Source organism: Simochromis diagramma, unplaced genomic scaffold, assembly GCF_900408965.1.
Source record: "Simochromis diagramma unplaced genomic scaffold, fSimDia1.1 OVJJ01000817.1, whole genome shotgun sequence".
NCBI lineage: Eukaryota > Metazoa > Chordata > Actinopteri > Cichliformes > Cichlidae > Simochromis > Simochromis diagramma.
The window spans coordinates 889-17,313 of NW_024387354.1; the positions used below are offsets into that span (position 1 = coordinate 889).

The 16,425-nt window shown below is 41.7% G+C and overlaps 1 protein-coding gene, 1 long non-coding RNA gene and 1 pseudogene across 2 annotated transcripts; 2 read left to right on the forward strand and 1 right to left on the reverse strand.

The window, feature by feature from the left end:
- Positions 1–940: 940 nt before the first annotated feature.
- On the reverse strand, positions 941–3,122 carry LOC120718593. Its single transcript, XR_005692522.1, has 2 exons — positions 2,856–3,122; positions 941–1,363 (listed from the first exon to the last, which is right to left on the reverse strand). It is a non-coding gene; the product is annotated as an uncharacterized LOC120718593 (long non-coding RNA).
- Positions 3,123–3,992: 870 nt separating this feature from the next.
- On the forward strand, positions 3,993–6,355 carry LOC120718594 (annotated as a pseudogene).
- Positions 6,356–12,201: 5,846 nt separating this feature from the next.
- Positions 12,202–15,727, forward strand: LOC120718590 (OX-2 membrane glycoprotein-like; the record flags this gene model as incomplete). Its single annotated transcript, XM_040007143.1, has 5 exons — positions 12,202–12,598; positions 12,691–12,993; positions 13,143–13,249; positions 13,385–13,436; positions 15,436–15,727. Coding segments are annotated over 4 exons (819 nt in total), but the record flags the coding sequence as incomplete, so codon positions are not given.
- Between the last annotated feature and the right edge of the window lie 698 nt (positions 15,728–16,425).

The following is a 16,425-nucleotide window of genomic DNA, read 5'->3' on the forward strand; positions in this document are numbered from 1 at the left end:
GCACTTTTGCATTCACTTTTTGTTTTTTGTTATTTTTTACACACAGTGTTCTGAATGATTAACAATGGTCTACAGCCAATCTTGTGTATTATTTTACAAAACTTTGGTTGTAAGATTCAGATAACTATTTAATAAAGCTAAATATTTTATATGAGCGTAAGAAAAAAGAAGTATATCTTTGTGTCCCCCTCTCCCTGTTAATGCCCTACCTGCCCGAGGTAGTTCAATTCAACCAGGCGTTTCAATTTGTGGCTCGGACTGTTGTAGCTGTTTCTGACAATCGTTGTCTTTCAGACCCACGACAATCTGTCTCGCACCATTTCATCATGCAAAGTCCCGTATCCACAATGTTCTGCCAGACAATGGAGTGTTGTATGGAAGTTGTCAACTGACTAACCCCGTCTCTTGTTGGCGCTGTTAAACTTCGCTCGCTCAAATATGATGTTTCTTCGGGCTACGAAGTGAGCATCCAATCTCCTTTTAAACGGTCTCATAATCGCTCGCCTCTTCGGGAGTCAGATGCAGGGATACCAATATTCCTCTGCCTGCTCGCCCATAGTGTAGATAAGGGCGTTCACTTGATTTTCGTCCGCTTGCGGGGTGACTTGAAACTGACTCATGACGTCTCTTTTCGCGCAGCTCCTCTCTGGCCGACCTTTAACCTGGCACCGACACCGAAACTTTCCACTTATGCCCAACTAACGTTTCCAGTTGTCTTCTGACACCATGTTCCGTTATTTGAGGTTATGGATGTTATTTGACTGGAGGCATAACTGACAGACACACGAGACGCGCCATTACTCCAATGAGTGTCCTGTATTATTTTCATCCCCCCCACAACAACAACCAGCAGAAACGTTCCTACCAACAAGCCAGCAGAACGTTCCTACCATCTAACATTTACCTGATACTACAAGTAACAACGGGCACAGCTGTATAGAAACTCCGTCGTGCTAGCTAGCACGCAGTACGAGTTATCGTTAGCCACCACCGGTCGATCGGCGGCGAGCGATCGTGGGTGGAAGGAGAGACGGCTTACTGAAACGGTTTTTTTTTAGCGAAGGGTCGCTAGCCGGCGGCTAGCTAGCCGGCTAGCCGGCTACATCGTGAGAAATCTCTCGCTAATATGGGATGTTTTGACAAAACGAGCAGATATTTGACGTTTACACACCTACATTCTCACCTGAAAATATCTTAAAAGTTTACTTTGTGACCTAGAAACACAAATAAGAGGAATATATTAAACCAAGTGGCAGCCGCCATTGTTTGACTGGTAGAGGCGTGCTTTGAATTGTGGGATATGCAGTTTTCCACCAAGCATACACCCTTGCCGTTACCGTAACTATTCAATGCTTCGTGCAACCTTAAGAATTCCAATGGTTCCTGAAAGCACCGACGCTGTGCGCGCCGTTGATATTGTCGTCATTACGGTAATCCAAATACTCCCGACATACCACTAGAGTGAGCCAGCACACCACAAATCAAGTTTCCCTTAAGTTTCATTTTCAACTCCCATTCATTCCAATGGGAAAAAACTTGCATTAAAATATTCATATTTAAAAAACTATAGAAGTAATAAACACCAAAAGTCATAGCACACCATTCCTGATCCAGCCGCACAAAATGATATAACATATATGAAGCTTGTGTCAAAACTGTGGGATGAGTTACGCGCGGAAATTTCAGGCTGAAAAAGGAAAATAATAATTAATAATAATAAGAATAACTAGAAAGCGAAAATTTCTGAAGAAATTTTAAGTGTGCCTATGCCGCCGCTAATCAGTATAGTTTGCCATTCAAACGGCTACAGTGAGCAAAACTCAGCAGAGCAGCCATTCTCCACCATGAACTATGATAAAACCAAACACCGCTCGCGCCTCACAGATGACAGCTTACGGTTTTGTGTAAAGATGAGGTGACTTCGTACAGCCCCGATTTGTAGACGCTTGACCGTTGTAGCTGTTCTGACAATCGTTTGTCTTTCAGACCCACGACAAATCTGTCTCGCACCATTTCATCATGCAAAGTCCCGTATCCACAATGTTCTGCCAGACAATGGAGTGTAGTATGGAAATTGTCAACTGACTCACCCGTCTCTTGTTGGCGCTGGTTAAACTTCGCTCGCTCAAATATGATGTTTCTTCGGGCTACGAAGTGAGCATCCAATCTCCTTTTAACGGTCTCATAATCGCTCGCCTCTTCGGGAGTCAGATGCAGGGATACCAATATTTCCTCTGCCTGCTCGCCCATAGTGTAGATAAGGGCGTTCACTTGATTTTCGTCCGCTTGCGGGGTGACTTGAAACTGACTCATGACGTCTCTTTTCGCGCAGCTCCTCTCTGGCCGACCTTTAACCTGGCACCGACACCGAAACTTTCCACTTATGCCCAACTAACGTTTCCAGTTGTCTTCTGACACCATGTTCCGTTATTTGAGGTTATGGATGTTATTTGACTGGAGGCATAACTGACAGACACACGAGACGCGCCATTACTCCAATGAGTGTCCTGTATTATTTTTCACCCCCCCCACAACAACAACCAGCAGAAACGTTCCTACCAACAAGCCAGCAGAAACGTTCCTACCGTCTAATATTTACCTGATACTACAAGTAACAACGGGCACAGCTGTATAGAAACTCCGTCGTGCTAGCTAGCACGCAGTACGAGTTATCGTTAGCCACCACCGGTCGATCGGCGGCGAGCGATCGTGGGTGGAAGGAGAGACGGCTTACTGAAACGGTTTTTTTAGCGAAGGGTCGCTAGCCGGCGCTAGGTAGCAAGCCGGCGGCTAGCTAGCCGGCTAGCAGCAACACACCCTTGCCGTTACCGTAACTATTCAATGCTTCGCGCAACCTTAAGAATTCCAATGGTTCCTGAAAGCACCGACGCTGTGCGCGCCGTTGATATTGTCGTCATTACGGTAATCCAAATACTCCCGACATACCACTAGAGTGAGCCAGCACACCACAAATCAAGTTTCCCTTAAGTTTCATTTTCCTCCCCATTCATTCCAATGGGCAAAAACTTGCATTAAAATATTCATATTTAAAAAACTATAGAAGTAATAAACACCAAAAGTCATAGCACACCATTCCTGATCCAGCCGCACAAAATGATATAACATATATGAAGCTTGTGTCAAAACTGTGGGATGAGTTACGCGCGAAAATTTCAGGCTGAAAAAGGAAAATAATAATAATAATAATAATAAGAATAATAAATCCGAGCAATAGTAATAAGTGTGCCTTTTGGCATAGGCACACTTAATAAATCCGAGCAATAGTAATAAGTGTGCCTTTTGGCATAGGCACACTTAATGAAAGGTGTTGGATTGGCCAATTGGTCATGATCGACTCTGGGCTGGACCAATTACAGCCGAGGAGGTCGGATGCACCCTCCCCCTTGTTTAGCAATCTTATAGACGAACTAAAGAAGATGGAGAACAAAAAAAGGAAAGGAGGTGCCGAAAAAATTAGGGCCAAAAAGAAACAAGCCCTTCAGGCAGACGCTGCCAAATGTGTGAAAATTACTGAATTGTTTGGTGGTAGCTATGGCACAGCTTCCATAGATTTAGCAAGATCAGCAAGTGGTGGAGGCCAGCAGGTGGATGAGGGAAAGGGGAGGCAAGAGGAGGAGAGACCCGAGGCGGCCGCCGGTCATAGTGGCAGAGGAACGGAACTTCAGGTAAGAAGTTATGACCTGCTGTCTATCTGTGTCAGATATAAACCAAGTTTAGTTGGAGTTTGTTTTCGTTGTGGTGACTTTATACAGTCGCTTAGAATAACTCGTACTGCGTAACTAGCATGACGGAGTTTATATACTGCTGGGCGGGTGCTATGAAGTTACTGATAGTAAATTTTATTTTATGCTTAAGGTTAGTTTCTCAAACTCCTCAAAATCTTAACAAATTGTGCCAATCCTTACATGTTGCACCAGGCTGATTTATCATCAAAGGTGGAGAAGTCTGTGACAGAGGAGACAGAAGAGCAGCAGAGAGAGATGGCGCAAGAGAGAGAAATAAAAGAGCAGCAGAGAGAGATGGAGCAAGAGAGAGAGAGATGGAAGAGCAGGAGAGAGAGATGGAAGAGCAGGAGAGAGAGATGGAAGAGCAGGAGAGAGAGATGGAAGAGCAGGAGAGTGAGATGGAAGAGCAAGAGAGTGAGATGGAAGAGCAGGAGAGAGAGATGGAAGAGCAGGAGAGTGAGATGGAAGAGCAGGAGAGTGAGATGGAAGAGCAGGAGAGATAGATGGAAGAGCAGGAGAGTGAGATGGAAGAGCAGGAGAGTGAGATGGAAGAGCAGGAGAGAGAGATGGAAGAGCAGGAGAGAGAGATGGAAGAGCAGGAGAGAGAGATGGAAGAGCAAGAGAGAGAGATGGAAGAGCAAGAGAGAGAGATGGAAGAGCAGGAGAGAGAGAGCCAGGGCATCGATTACTTTGCTCGCCCTGAACCTGCCATATTACAGGCCTTCTTAGATTACCACCCACAGCAGAACAGTAGCAGTGCAGTTGTGATGAGGGTGTTCAGCTGTAAAGATGGCACCAACAGGAAGTGGCTTACTTATTGCAAAGAACGCCATTTATTGTTCTGCTTTGTGTGTCTGGCATTTGCAAGGCTGACTGACACCAGCACATTTATAACAGGCATGAGTGACTGGCGACATATACATCTGCGCACAGAGGAGCATGAAAAGAGCAATACACACCAGACCTGTGCTGAAGCTTTTTTCTTAAGGTGCTCAAAAGGCAACATCAGGAGCTTGTTTGCTGGCAGTCAGTTGTCAGCTCACAGAGCACAAGTGAAAAAGAGACGGCAAGTTTTAGAGCGTATAGTGGATGTGATCAAAGTACTTGGGAAGAGGGGACTCAGCTATAGGCATGTGGAGAATGAGGCTGCATACACTTTAGGTGATAACACCATCGATCATGGTAACTTTCTGGAACTGATTGTGTTATTAGGCAAGTATGATATGTGCCTTGGAGAACATTTGAATGACTGCATTGAAAAAAGCAAGAAGTTGCATCAGACCAGTGGATCAAGAGGTAGAGGATCTCTCATCACCCTACTCTCCAAAACAACTGTCAACTCAGTGATTGATGCACTTGGCCATCTCCTTCAAGAGAGCATCGCCAGTGATGTCCAGAAAGCTGGGATGTTTTCTGTTCAGCTAGACACAACCCAAGACATCACAGGTTATGATCAGTGTTCAGTAATCATCAGGTATGTTACTGAGTCTGTGCAGGAGAGGCTTGTCTCCATAGTGAGGTGCGAAGCATCCACGGGGCAGTACTTTGTAAACTTGCTTTCCGGAGTTTTAGAGCATCTGAATCTAGACAAGGCCATGTGCATTGGGAATGCAACAGATGGTGCTTCAAATATGCAGGGCCAGTACAAAGGCTTTTCAGCACTTATGACTGCCCAGTCTCCAACTCATGTGCATGTGTGGTGCTATGCACACATACTTAATCTTGTGATTGCTGACACAACACAAAGTGTCATTGAAAGTGGATCACTCTTTAATTTACTTAATGACATAGCTGTGTTCATCAAGGAGTCCTATCACAGGCTTAATCTGTGGGAGAAACAAACCGAAAACACAAGACACAGACGCCTCAGTCCAATAGGTGAGACACGGTGGTGGGCCAAGCATGATGCCCTCCAGAAAATCTTTGGACATTTTGGAAAACCAGATGATGGCCTCTTCGTTGATGTAGTGCTGACGCTGGAAGCCATTGAAAAGAGGGAAAAAGAAAAGCCAGCTGTTCGTGCCAAAGCACGAGGCTTTAAAGAGTGTCTCTTGAAGCATGAAACTGTGTTAACAGCACAGATATTTCTTAGAGTGTTTGAGCAAACAACTCCTCTGTCAAAGTACCTCCAGTCAAAGGGGATGGACATTCTCTCTGCCCATCATATGGTGACTGCCACACAAGATAGCCTCAAAAGTATTGCCAGGGACTTTCCAACTGTGAAGACAGCTGCAGACACATTTGTGAAACAGACAAATCAAAAACTAGAGGAGAGGGAGAACAACACAGACATGGAAGTGGAGGCTGAACTACCTAAAAAGAGAGCCAAAAAGAGAAAAGGCATGGCCGGAGAGATGCCTGAAGATGAGTTGCAAATCAATGCTGAGAAATCATATGAGGTGAAAGTGCACAACATCATCCTGGACACAGTTATTGAAGCAATCCACAGACGATTTGTCATACATGGCCCTCTTCTTGCCGATTTGGCATGGTTGGACCCCAGGAAGTTTAGCCAGGTCAGAACAGTTTCTCTTCCAAGTAATGCATTTCAGAACCTCAGCGCCTGTCTACTTAAATTTGACAGCAGGGCTACAGTTAATAACCTTTAGTCAGAACTGAAACGTTTTGCTGAACAGTGGGAAAGGCTTAAGACATCACATGTAGATGAGTACACGGCCAGAACAGCAAAGGACAGATCTGAAGAATGGGACGAAGAAAGTGAAATTGTGACCGAAAGCTGTGGTTCTTGCAAAAATTGCCCACTGTGCTGCTAGTAAATACTCAGGCGGTTCAACATGCTGTCTGATGCCTATCGTCTCCTTGGGCTGGCATACAAGTACCTGCTGACCCTCTCCCTCACTCAGGTTGCCTGTGAAAAAACATTCTCTACACTCAAGTTCATTAAAAGCAGACTCCGAAGCAGCCTGTCTGCAAACAAGCTGGAGATGTTTATGCTGATGGCCACTGAAAGGGACATTCTCATGTCATTGGACTCTGACATGGTCATTGACAGGGTAGCTGAGAAGAGTGACCTGCTGAGAAAGCTCCTTTTGTAACCTGGTGAGGTGAAATAAAAATGAGCAAAACATTCCTAATTATCTATTGTTAATATTAAATTCAGCTTTATTGTTATTGCCTAAATGAATACATTTAGTATCTACCTTCACTTCAAACAAGTCAAGTGATTGGTAAATGCTTAGAATTTGTCCATCTTAATAGAAAGAATAAATATGAGATTGGAGTATTAGGCATTTATAAACATATATTCTTACAGTCTTAATCTGTCATTGTTTCATTTCAGATGCTGTCAGTCATTTTAGGAGGATTGAAGTGTGTTCATTTTAAGTAAGTACTATATGGAATGTGATTCAACCATTTTTCTAGAGTAAGCATACCAGTGCTGTCATTGTCTGAAAAAATCTATTAAGTGCAATTCTTTCTCAACCTTCAGTGTCTGTCCTTTCACTTCTTAAAGGTTTCCATGTCTTAAGATATGCTCAGTGTTGCTGCTGTGGAAGTGTTGTAGGTGACCTTTTATTGGTGAGTGAATAGTATTTGGTGATACAATTCAATTATAATCTGTCCTTTATAGATTTTAATATTCATCTAATCTTTATTCCTTTCTGTCCTGTTTGTCAGGGTCTGATCATACATTGCTTGTTTAAGAGGTTCGAGACCATTCAACTTTTTAAGTTCATCAACGTAAGTACTAGTGTATATGATTCCTCTAATTCCTTTCTGGAATAAAGATGCCAGTACTGTGATCATCTGAGCAAGTCCATCAATTGCCATTAACTGTTCTATGTCCTTTCACTTGTGTCCTGTTTTTCAGGGTCCCATATAATTTCTTCAGAAGTAAGTACTGTATATGATGCCAGTATTTTCCCATATTTTCTAGATACTGTATTAGTACTGTGTGTAAAATGCCATCAAAAACTCAATTAAGTGTATTCTTATTCTTCTTTCTCACCTTTCTTTCTCTGTCTCCTTTCATATTTAAAGGTTGCTGTGTTAACAAAATATATTGTGCTACCATGCTGTTTTCTATTGTTTTGGTAAATAAATACTTTATGAAAATATCCCTAAATCTGTCATTTATTAATTTTAATATTAATTAATGATCATGTCTCACCTCTAGTGTTCTTGGTCTTAATTTAAGGTTTCTACCATGTGTTGTAGATAGTTCAGGAGGTTAACTCTACCAAGCAGTCTTTTTGTTTCCGCTATGTACTGTTTAAAATCCCGAATACGGAGAATGGTGTAGGTTTAACTTTATTAGATTGATACATATATACCAACAAGGCAGTGTACATCAAAGCAGTTGTTTTCATGCAAAGGCTTTATGGTTTTTCCTATAGCGATTGACAGACCACGTGACTTTGCGCATTGCATGCCGGGAACTCGTGGCAAAACAATCCAAGTACCGCATCAAATACAAGCATTTGCAATTGCAGCACCACAAAACGTTCATTCTCCAGTTCCAATACCTTCTTGGTTTTTCTTTGCCCCCCAAAAAAGGAATGTACAAAACGACGGAGAACAATGCCGGTCCATACAAAGACAGACTCGACGAAAAGACAAAGAAAAGATACGAGGAAAAATCAAAGAAGTGAAAGGGTCAGACCCTTACGAGTGGACACAAGACGTTAGCGTGCTGCCCAACTTTCACCACGCTCAGATTTACACGGTTCTTGGAGTGAGTGCATACACTCATGAAGTTTAGTAACTTCAGGTCACTGCAACAAGCCCAGGTACAGTTTACCGACGGATGGGTGCAGGACCTTGAAATGCACCGAAAGACCATCGTACGAACAAAGGTAAGTTTACCTTTGTTCGTCTCACAAATCGTCTTCATAAATACACATTCGTTAACCGTGTATTAATATAACCTTTGAGCTCAACGGTAATTAATTAGTAGTGGAAATAATTTCTGGTAGCATCACAGAAATGTAGCAGTGACAATAATACTGTATGCTGTAATCGCACTGGGCAATTAGTGATACAAAACAACTGTTTTATCCTGTGAGTAAAAGTACATGTTTTTGTCAATGTACCATGGTAATAACAGAAGCCAAACGCAATATTGTGTCAGGACAATTCACTATTTATGCACAATAAATAAAGGAGCATAGCGTGACAATTTCTGTTCAGCGCCAGACTTGCTTGTAACCTATATCACCAATTATGTTAAGGAAAATGACTCATTAACTACTACAAAACTCTGACCTTTGTGGGAATGCGTGGAGCAGACGAACCTGTGAGCTGGAGTGTTCTGAGACGTTATATTTGGTATATCCAGGCCATCCGTCGCCCCTTCGTTACTTCGGAAACATGGCTTAAACAATTTCTCTTCCACGACGTAATCCGATAACAACCGATCTCTTTACCCGTCGGCTTCACGTGGCAGTCATGCAACAGGTGTTGTGCCAAAAAGTGATTTCCAATGTTTGCGTGTATTTTTTAAGTGTAATATCTTTACGTATGTTGGTAAATAGACTTCGGTGAACAGCATTTACAAAGGGGCTATATATGGAATTTAAAAAATTATCTGTTTTTTCAAGTATCTTTACGACTCTGTGTTATTTATATTTATATTATACTTACATTATAACCAATCCAGTCCTTTGTCCCCACTTTAAATATTTTTACAGAACTATTGTAATATTTGAGCCATTTCTGCTGTCCAACTACTTCTTACAAAATACATTTTTAATGTTAATTAGATTTTTTTTTACGGCATAAATAAAGGTTATATAAAAGTCACTGCCAAAGACTGATTGCGGCTTCTACCTTGTTACACTAATGTTGTTTGTAGCTCAGTATGACTTTATGTCATCCATGAGGGATGCATTTGACATATGTTTCACATATTATAGCCCAACAAGTTACTTATAGCAATTTAAATACGAGCAATCAGTTTCTTTGCAAATACCGGAAATCACTTTTTGGCAGACAATCACTTTTTGGCACAACACCGGCTGTTGCAGTTAATAATACACCAGCTTCTTGCCATTTTTTGTGTTTCTTTTTATCGCTGGGTAACTGAGTTCAATTGAAAGCTTGCATGCGCTAGTACCTCTTGCCACAAGTTCCCAGAATCCTTTGCGGTTTTATCCATGAATGACGTCACATTTTTGGTGGGCCGGTCTCCAGTCAAAATGCCCGGGCCTATTTTTTGTCCCAGTCCAGCCCCGTGTATGAGCAAACAAACAGATGGATGGCCGGGATGAATCGGGGCATCCGGAGCTTTTCCATCACCTCATCATAGTAGGTCTCGAAGAAAAACACAGGCAGCTCAAACAGGCAACTGTGTTGTAACTGGCTGGGGTGACCGGATTGGCATCCATAACATATCTCCTGCACGTACTCATTCAGTGCCATCGACAGCAGGTGGAAGGTTGCGAGTTTAATGTTGGGTTCTGTTTCCTCAGACGGGTGTGATCCTGCAGAGTCCTGTGAGCATCCTGGAGAGGGGGGCGGAGTCGGTGGGGTCTGGATTAGCAGTGCTGGAGGGGGAGACTCTGAGCGGTCCACAATATGGCAGATGTTGTCTGTAAAAGAAATCCACACATTGCATTTTTTAAAAATATCGAGTATAATGCCAACGTCTCTCACACAGAGACAACCTACCATTTGTTTTTTTCTTTTTTCAGTCCTCAGGGTTTTTGATGATTTTTGGCCTGAACATGGCAGAAGGTAAACCAATCTTCGGGCCATGTGCGAGCTGATCATATACAAGACGCTTCCTAATATTCTCATAAGAAGAGTTGACCTTGTCTCTCTTGATAGTCTTATCGACCTCATTAAACACCCGCTGCAGTGCTCTCCAGTCTGACCACTGAATAAAAAACAAATCCTTAAACCATGATAAACGTTCTTCAAGGGTGAGGGGGTATGGGTTCAACCTCCAGCTTTCAAGGCCCCAGAGTGAAACCTCTGTAACGTTGAGGTTTCACCCGGTGCAACTGTGGCTCTTGTAACCATAAATGGTAAGTTGCTCTTTTGTCACACAGTACATACACAATAGATGTGTTTTAGTGCAAATTGTACATTGCTACATTGTTTTGAATTACCCTCGGCCCGCAGTATATGTGGGCACCTGTCAAAGGTCATTTGGATTTACCAGACCGCTTTGAAAACAACATGGAAAAAATGAATGTCTTTGTTGAGCCATGACTGGATTTCTCCTTATCCTTCCTAAAGGCCGTTATAACCTTGCACTGCCAGTGTTCAGCTGCACCAGCTGTGACCTAATGTGGTCCCCCTCAGTTAAGGACTTCCAGGGTGGTGGATATTGGCCTGGCACCTTAAATTTCTGCACCCTGTTTTCAATGGATGTCTTTCAGTCTTTCTATGACATTAAGGTCATAAGTAGTTTACTGACAATTATTTAACATTTGAAATTAAAAGATCCGTCAGTCCATTCACATATATACTGTTCAGAGAAGGAATGTAGTTTAGAGCAAAGTGTAGTAGTGTGAAGTGGCTAAACACACTCACCAATTGTTCTAAAATAAACAATTTATCAAAACATTAACAGTCTTTCACACATACATACGGTTTATACACTATTTTAAAAAGAAGGGGTTGAAGACCTGATTGATTACAAAAAGTCTATTAAAATGTTCTGGGTAACCACAGAAATCTTAGTCAGTTATGTCTGAGAGAGAATGTTTATGACAGAAGTAATGCCAAAATCTCAACAAACCAAAGTTACATACATGCTAAAGAGAAAGATCAAACAGTGCTGAAATTAGGAAGTGGGCAATATAGGGCTTCCCCAGTGAAATAACTGATCTGAAATAATTGAGGCACAAATTAATAAATAACATACTAGTAATCCACAGAAGGGGAGGCCTCTGGGAAAATGTAGAAAATCAATGGGAATTTCTACAGTAGCACGAGTTACCAGTCAATACCAGTCCTGGTATTGGTTATGTTGAAGTGATGGGTTTTATAATTCATTTTTGGTCCACTGAAGGGATTGTTTTGTAACCCCAATATTGATATTTTGTAAATAAAAAATATGACCTCAATTAAACCTTTAAATTCCCTGCACTTGTCATAGATATCTACATGATGTCCAAAAAATATACATCAAGTCCAAGGTTCTAATGTTGAACGCCATATTGATGTCCAGCTTAAATCATGGTTGGACCTCCAAATTGTTGGAAAAGTTCAAATGCAGTACAGACCTCCAGAATTGGTCATGGACCAACAGAACCAATATAGACACGATCTGTACGTCTATCTGACTTTCTTTGTTTAGTTGGTAGCTAACTGAATTGTCTTACTCTTTTTTTATAGATGAAAGAAAATGTCCCTGAAACATACAGTATGAAACAATGAGTGTCAGGTTTATATTTATAGTCTACATCACATTTAAGTGGTACCCATATGTCAATTTGTTTGAGCCTAAAACACAGACTACTCCATGACCCGAATTATTGTTTAATCCTTCCCATCAATACCTCTCAGTTCCACATCTCTAACTCATGTTATTCTCCATGCAGCTCTAACAGCAGTGGTCCAAACACAGCAGACTGTGCTGGCAGCAGTGGGAGAAGATGCTGAATTCAGCTGTCAGCTCTTGGACACTGAAGACGTCCTTCAGGTCACATGGCAGAAAATCTCACGTGATGTGGAGACAAATGTTGCCACCTACAGCAAGTACTATGGTCAGAGAGTGAATGATGGCTTTAACGATAAAGTCAAGTTTAAATACACTGGACTACAGAACTGCTCCATAGTCATCAGGAATGTGACGGAGCAGGATGAAGGATGCTATCACTGTCTGTTTAACACTTATCCTGAAGGCTCCTTCACTGGTAGAACCTGCTTCCAAGTCTATGGTAAGAACTTTTGCATTAATGTGTTTAAATGTGCTAGAAACTGATTTCCTTTCAACAACATATTCCTTGCAATATCTCCTGATCCTTCACAGAGCTGCATGAACCTGTTGTTGATGTCAGAGAGTCAAACTCTGCTGAAGAGTGGGTTGTTTCCTGTTCAGCCACTGGTCGACCTGCTCCCACTGTAACACTCTCACAACAAGACCTCAACTTCTCACAGTACAACACTGTCAGTGTGTCCAACACCAACGCTACATTCACTGTCACCACTACAGCTGTGCTCTCAGGTTCACGTAAACACAGCACACAGGTGGGATGTGCAGCACGAGTGCTCTCTGCTCCTCACAGAGAGGTGATGGAGACGATTCCTGAGGTCCAAAAAACATCTGTTGGTGGTGAGAAACTCTTTCTGTATACCACAGACTAGACTAGAGACGGATGATACTTGGGTAAATTTGACTGGGATCTAATAACAATGACTTCAGTACTTCATGAGTGATGTATTATTGTTGGTCAGCGTCACGTTTTTCTGTTTTTTCCACAGATTTTCCCTCAATCACTGTAATAGCTGCAGCAGTGCTGGTGTTGGTGTTTGTCTTTTTCTGTTGCTCCACTATGCTGCTTGAAGAAAAGTTACCTTTTCACTTTCTAGTATGTCGTTTTGTAATGTGTCTTATCTTATTAACATGATAGTGATTTATTGATTCTAACCCTAAATCTATCCAGTAATGTCTGCACATATTTTCAGTACTGATTTTAAAGTGTTTTAATCCTTCTGTCACTCAGGGAACCCAATAAGGATTCAAATACTTCAAAAGTCAACCAATGACATTGATGTGTAAGACTATTTAATAATTATTTATTTTTTATATTTCATTTATTCATTCATTCTTTGCACTGTGATTTAACCCATCTTTGTGTAAAGCAGGGGTGTCAAACTCCAGGCCTTGAGAGCCGGCGTCCTGAAGCTTTTAAATGTATCTCTGCTGCAACACACCTGAATAAAATTATTAGGTCATTAGCATGACTCTACCCTACTCAAGTAAATTTAAATAAATGTAAGTACATACCACCAGGTAGCTCCACTCGTACCCAGTGTAACGGGAAGTGAGAGGGTTAGGTTTTGGCGCTTTGAATGTTCAGTTGTGTGATGCAGCGATTAACGTTTGAGTAAAATATTGGGCTCCCTCGTGTCTTCCCTACATTCCTCCACAATGTACGTTTTTGCAAAAATGTACTTCTAGAAGTACTTTTATTGCACGATGTTCATTCACTCATGAGCTGCTGCAACATGAATCAAATGGCTGAACGGCCACCTTGGCGTGCAGTCAAGTTCTACAGTCTGCTAATGATCTAATAATAAGTATTAATATTCCTCACTCACCTTACTAAATGTTTGTGAACACAGCCAGAAACATTTGCATCACAAACACAGACTAGTGTTTATTAGCAGAAGCTTTTGGGTGGTTGCTCTCAAACCTGTGTACAAGTTTAAGCATTAATGGTCCCTTCACTGATTTCCAGGTATCCAATGTCAGGGCTAACAGATGGATTCAGACGCAGGCAGCGTTGTGGCAAGCAAAGGGTTGACAATTTATTAACACAGAAGGGAAACCACAGTGATGTGTATATACAGTGCATGGGGCAGGGCTTCAGGGCTCCAGGGGAAGGAATCCACACTCGCTCTCCACTCGGCCCAAACTCCGCCACTCCTCTTCTTACGCACACTCGCTTCTCCACAGCCACTCTCGCTCCAATTTCCACTTATGTTGACACACACAGGGATCACAGGTCAGGGTCCGCCACCAGTTCCGGGGAGATCTAAACACAAAGAGTCCAATTAGATCAATACGCCACACAACACTGAGAGAGTTTGTCTTAGGAGAGCTGAGAGCACGAACATGGGAGGTTCAACATTCCAGTGCCGAATACTCCGTGCCGCAGCGTTAAATAGGCAAGGGGGACGCCGCCTGATCAGCAACAGGTGTAGAAATCACCGCAGATACGTGGGCCAAGGGTGAGAGCCCACAATGAGCTCCACCCAGGGAAGCAGGAGAGAAAACAAAACAAACCTGTGGCCAACATGAGCGAGCCGGAGAGGCACAGGGACCATGACAGCCAATACCAAGTGCACAAGTTCACCCCAGATGGTTCCTCTTCTCTGTAACTTGGAGGATGTGGAGTAGGCTGTATTTTAATCAAAGACATATCAATCAATCAATCAATCAATCAATCAATCAATAACCATGTCTAAAAACAACACAGGTTGACCAAAGTGCTGTACACAGTAAAAGAAAAAGTAAAAAGTAGAAACAAATACACACAATGAACAAAACAAAAAATAATCCCAAATTCCGTTTTTTTTTCTGAAGGGGTCAAACACTTTTATGCAAGAATGACAGCGAGGTGAAAAACCTTCACCCGCAAGAAAACTCGAGCTGTGACTCATAGTACGAACACACACCTCACAGTAACACACTTTAATTGTTTAATGTGAACTTTTTGCCAAGCTAGCTAATCCTGACCAACACACCAGACACAGAAGATAAAGGAACGATGTTTTACTGTTAGAGACAGAAAGGTTAAAACATTTTGGCAGAGGGCTAAAAGGGGCTAAAATTACCCAAAAAGAAATTCCATTTGACCAAAAACACTTAATTTTTAAAAAATTAAGTATATAGTTATGAATAATGAACAAATAATTAACAAACTGGGGTTTATAAATCGTGTAACACATCCTTATGGTAACAAATTTTACCTTAATGCGTTACATGTGTTAGAAGTCAATGTATCTTTAACAATATCCTCCTTATCTTATATCTCCTGATCCTTCACAGAGCTGCATGAACCTGTTGTTGATGTCAGAGAGTCAAACTCTGCTGAAGAGTGGGTTGTTTCCTGTTCAGCCACTGGTCGACCTGCTCCCACTGTAACACTCAGTGTCTCACAACAACACCTCAGCTTCTCACAGTACAACACTGTCAGTGTGTCCAACACCAACGCTACATTCACTGTCACCACTACAGCTGTGCTCTCAGGTTCACGTAAACACAGCACACAGGTGGGATGTGCAGCACGAGTGCTCTCTGCTCCTCACAGAGAGGTGATGGAGACGATTCCTGAGGTCCAGCAGACGTCAGATTATCAGTGATGGTGAGAAACTGAGATGCAATAACAATGCATTGTGGTAGTATGCATTTTCTCTTTGATCAATAATTGATGTATTCATTTTGATCAGTGTCACATTTTTCCTGCTTTTTCAAGTTTCCTCCTGGATCATTGTATTAGCTGCAGTATTGGTGATGATGGTCTTTGTCAGTGTTGCTGCTCTGCAGCTACTCTTTAAAGAAAAAGACCAGATAACTTTCATTTTTCATTTCTTGTCATTTTTTTCTACACCAAAATCTATCCAATAATATCTGCATAACATTTTCTACTTGTGATTTAGTTATTAATTCTTTGCTTCATGATTCAATCGGTCTTTGTCTAGTATTAAATTTTATGTTTCCCATTTAATCCCACTGGCTTTAAAGTGTTTCACCAGATTTTTACGAAGTATTTCCAGTCTTTTGTTGTCTCTGTCCCAAATGTTCTGAAATGTGTTGCATGTATTAAAAGAAGTTGGACCAAAAAATGTACTATGTACTTATAAACTTACATTTATGAAAGCTGAACAAACATTGATGTACTCGACTTTTGTAACAGTGAAAAGGCGATCTGTTTTTATTGATAAATATATATGTTTGCATTACTGTTATTTAGATTGCCATGTTAGAACGTAGCAAACAACATTGTTTGTTCCTCTATGGTTTCTTTATTTTTACAAA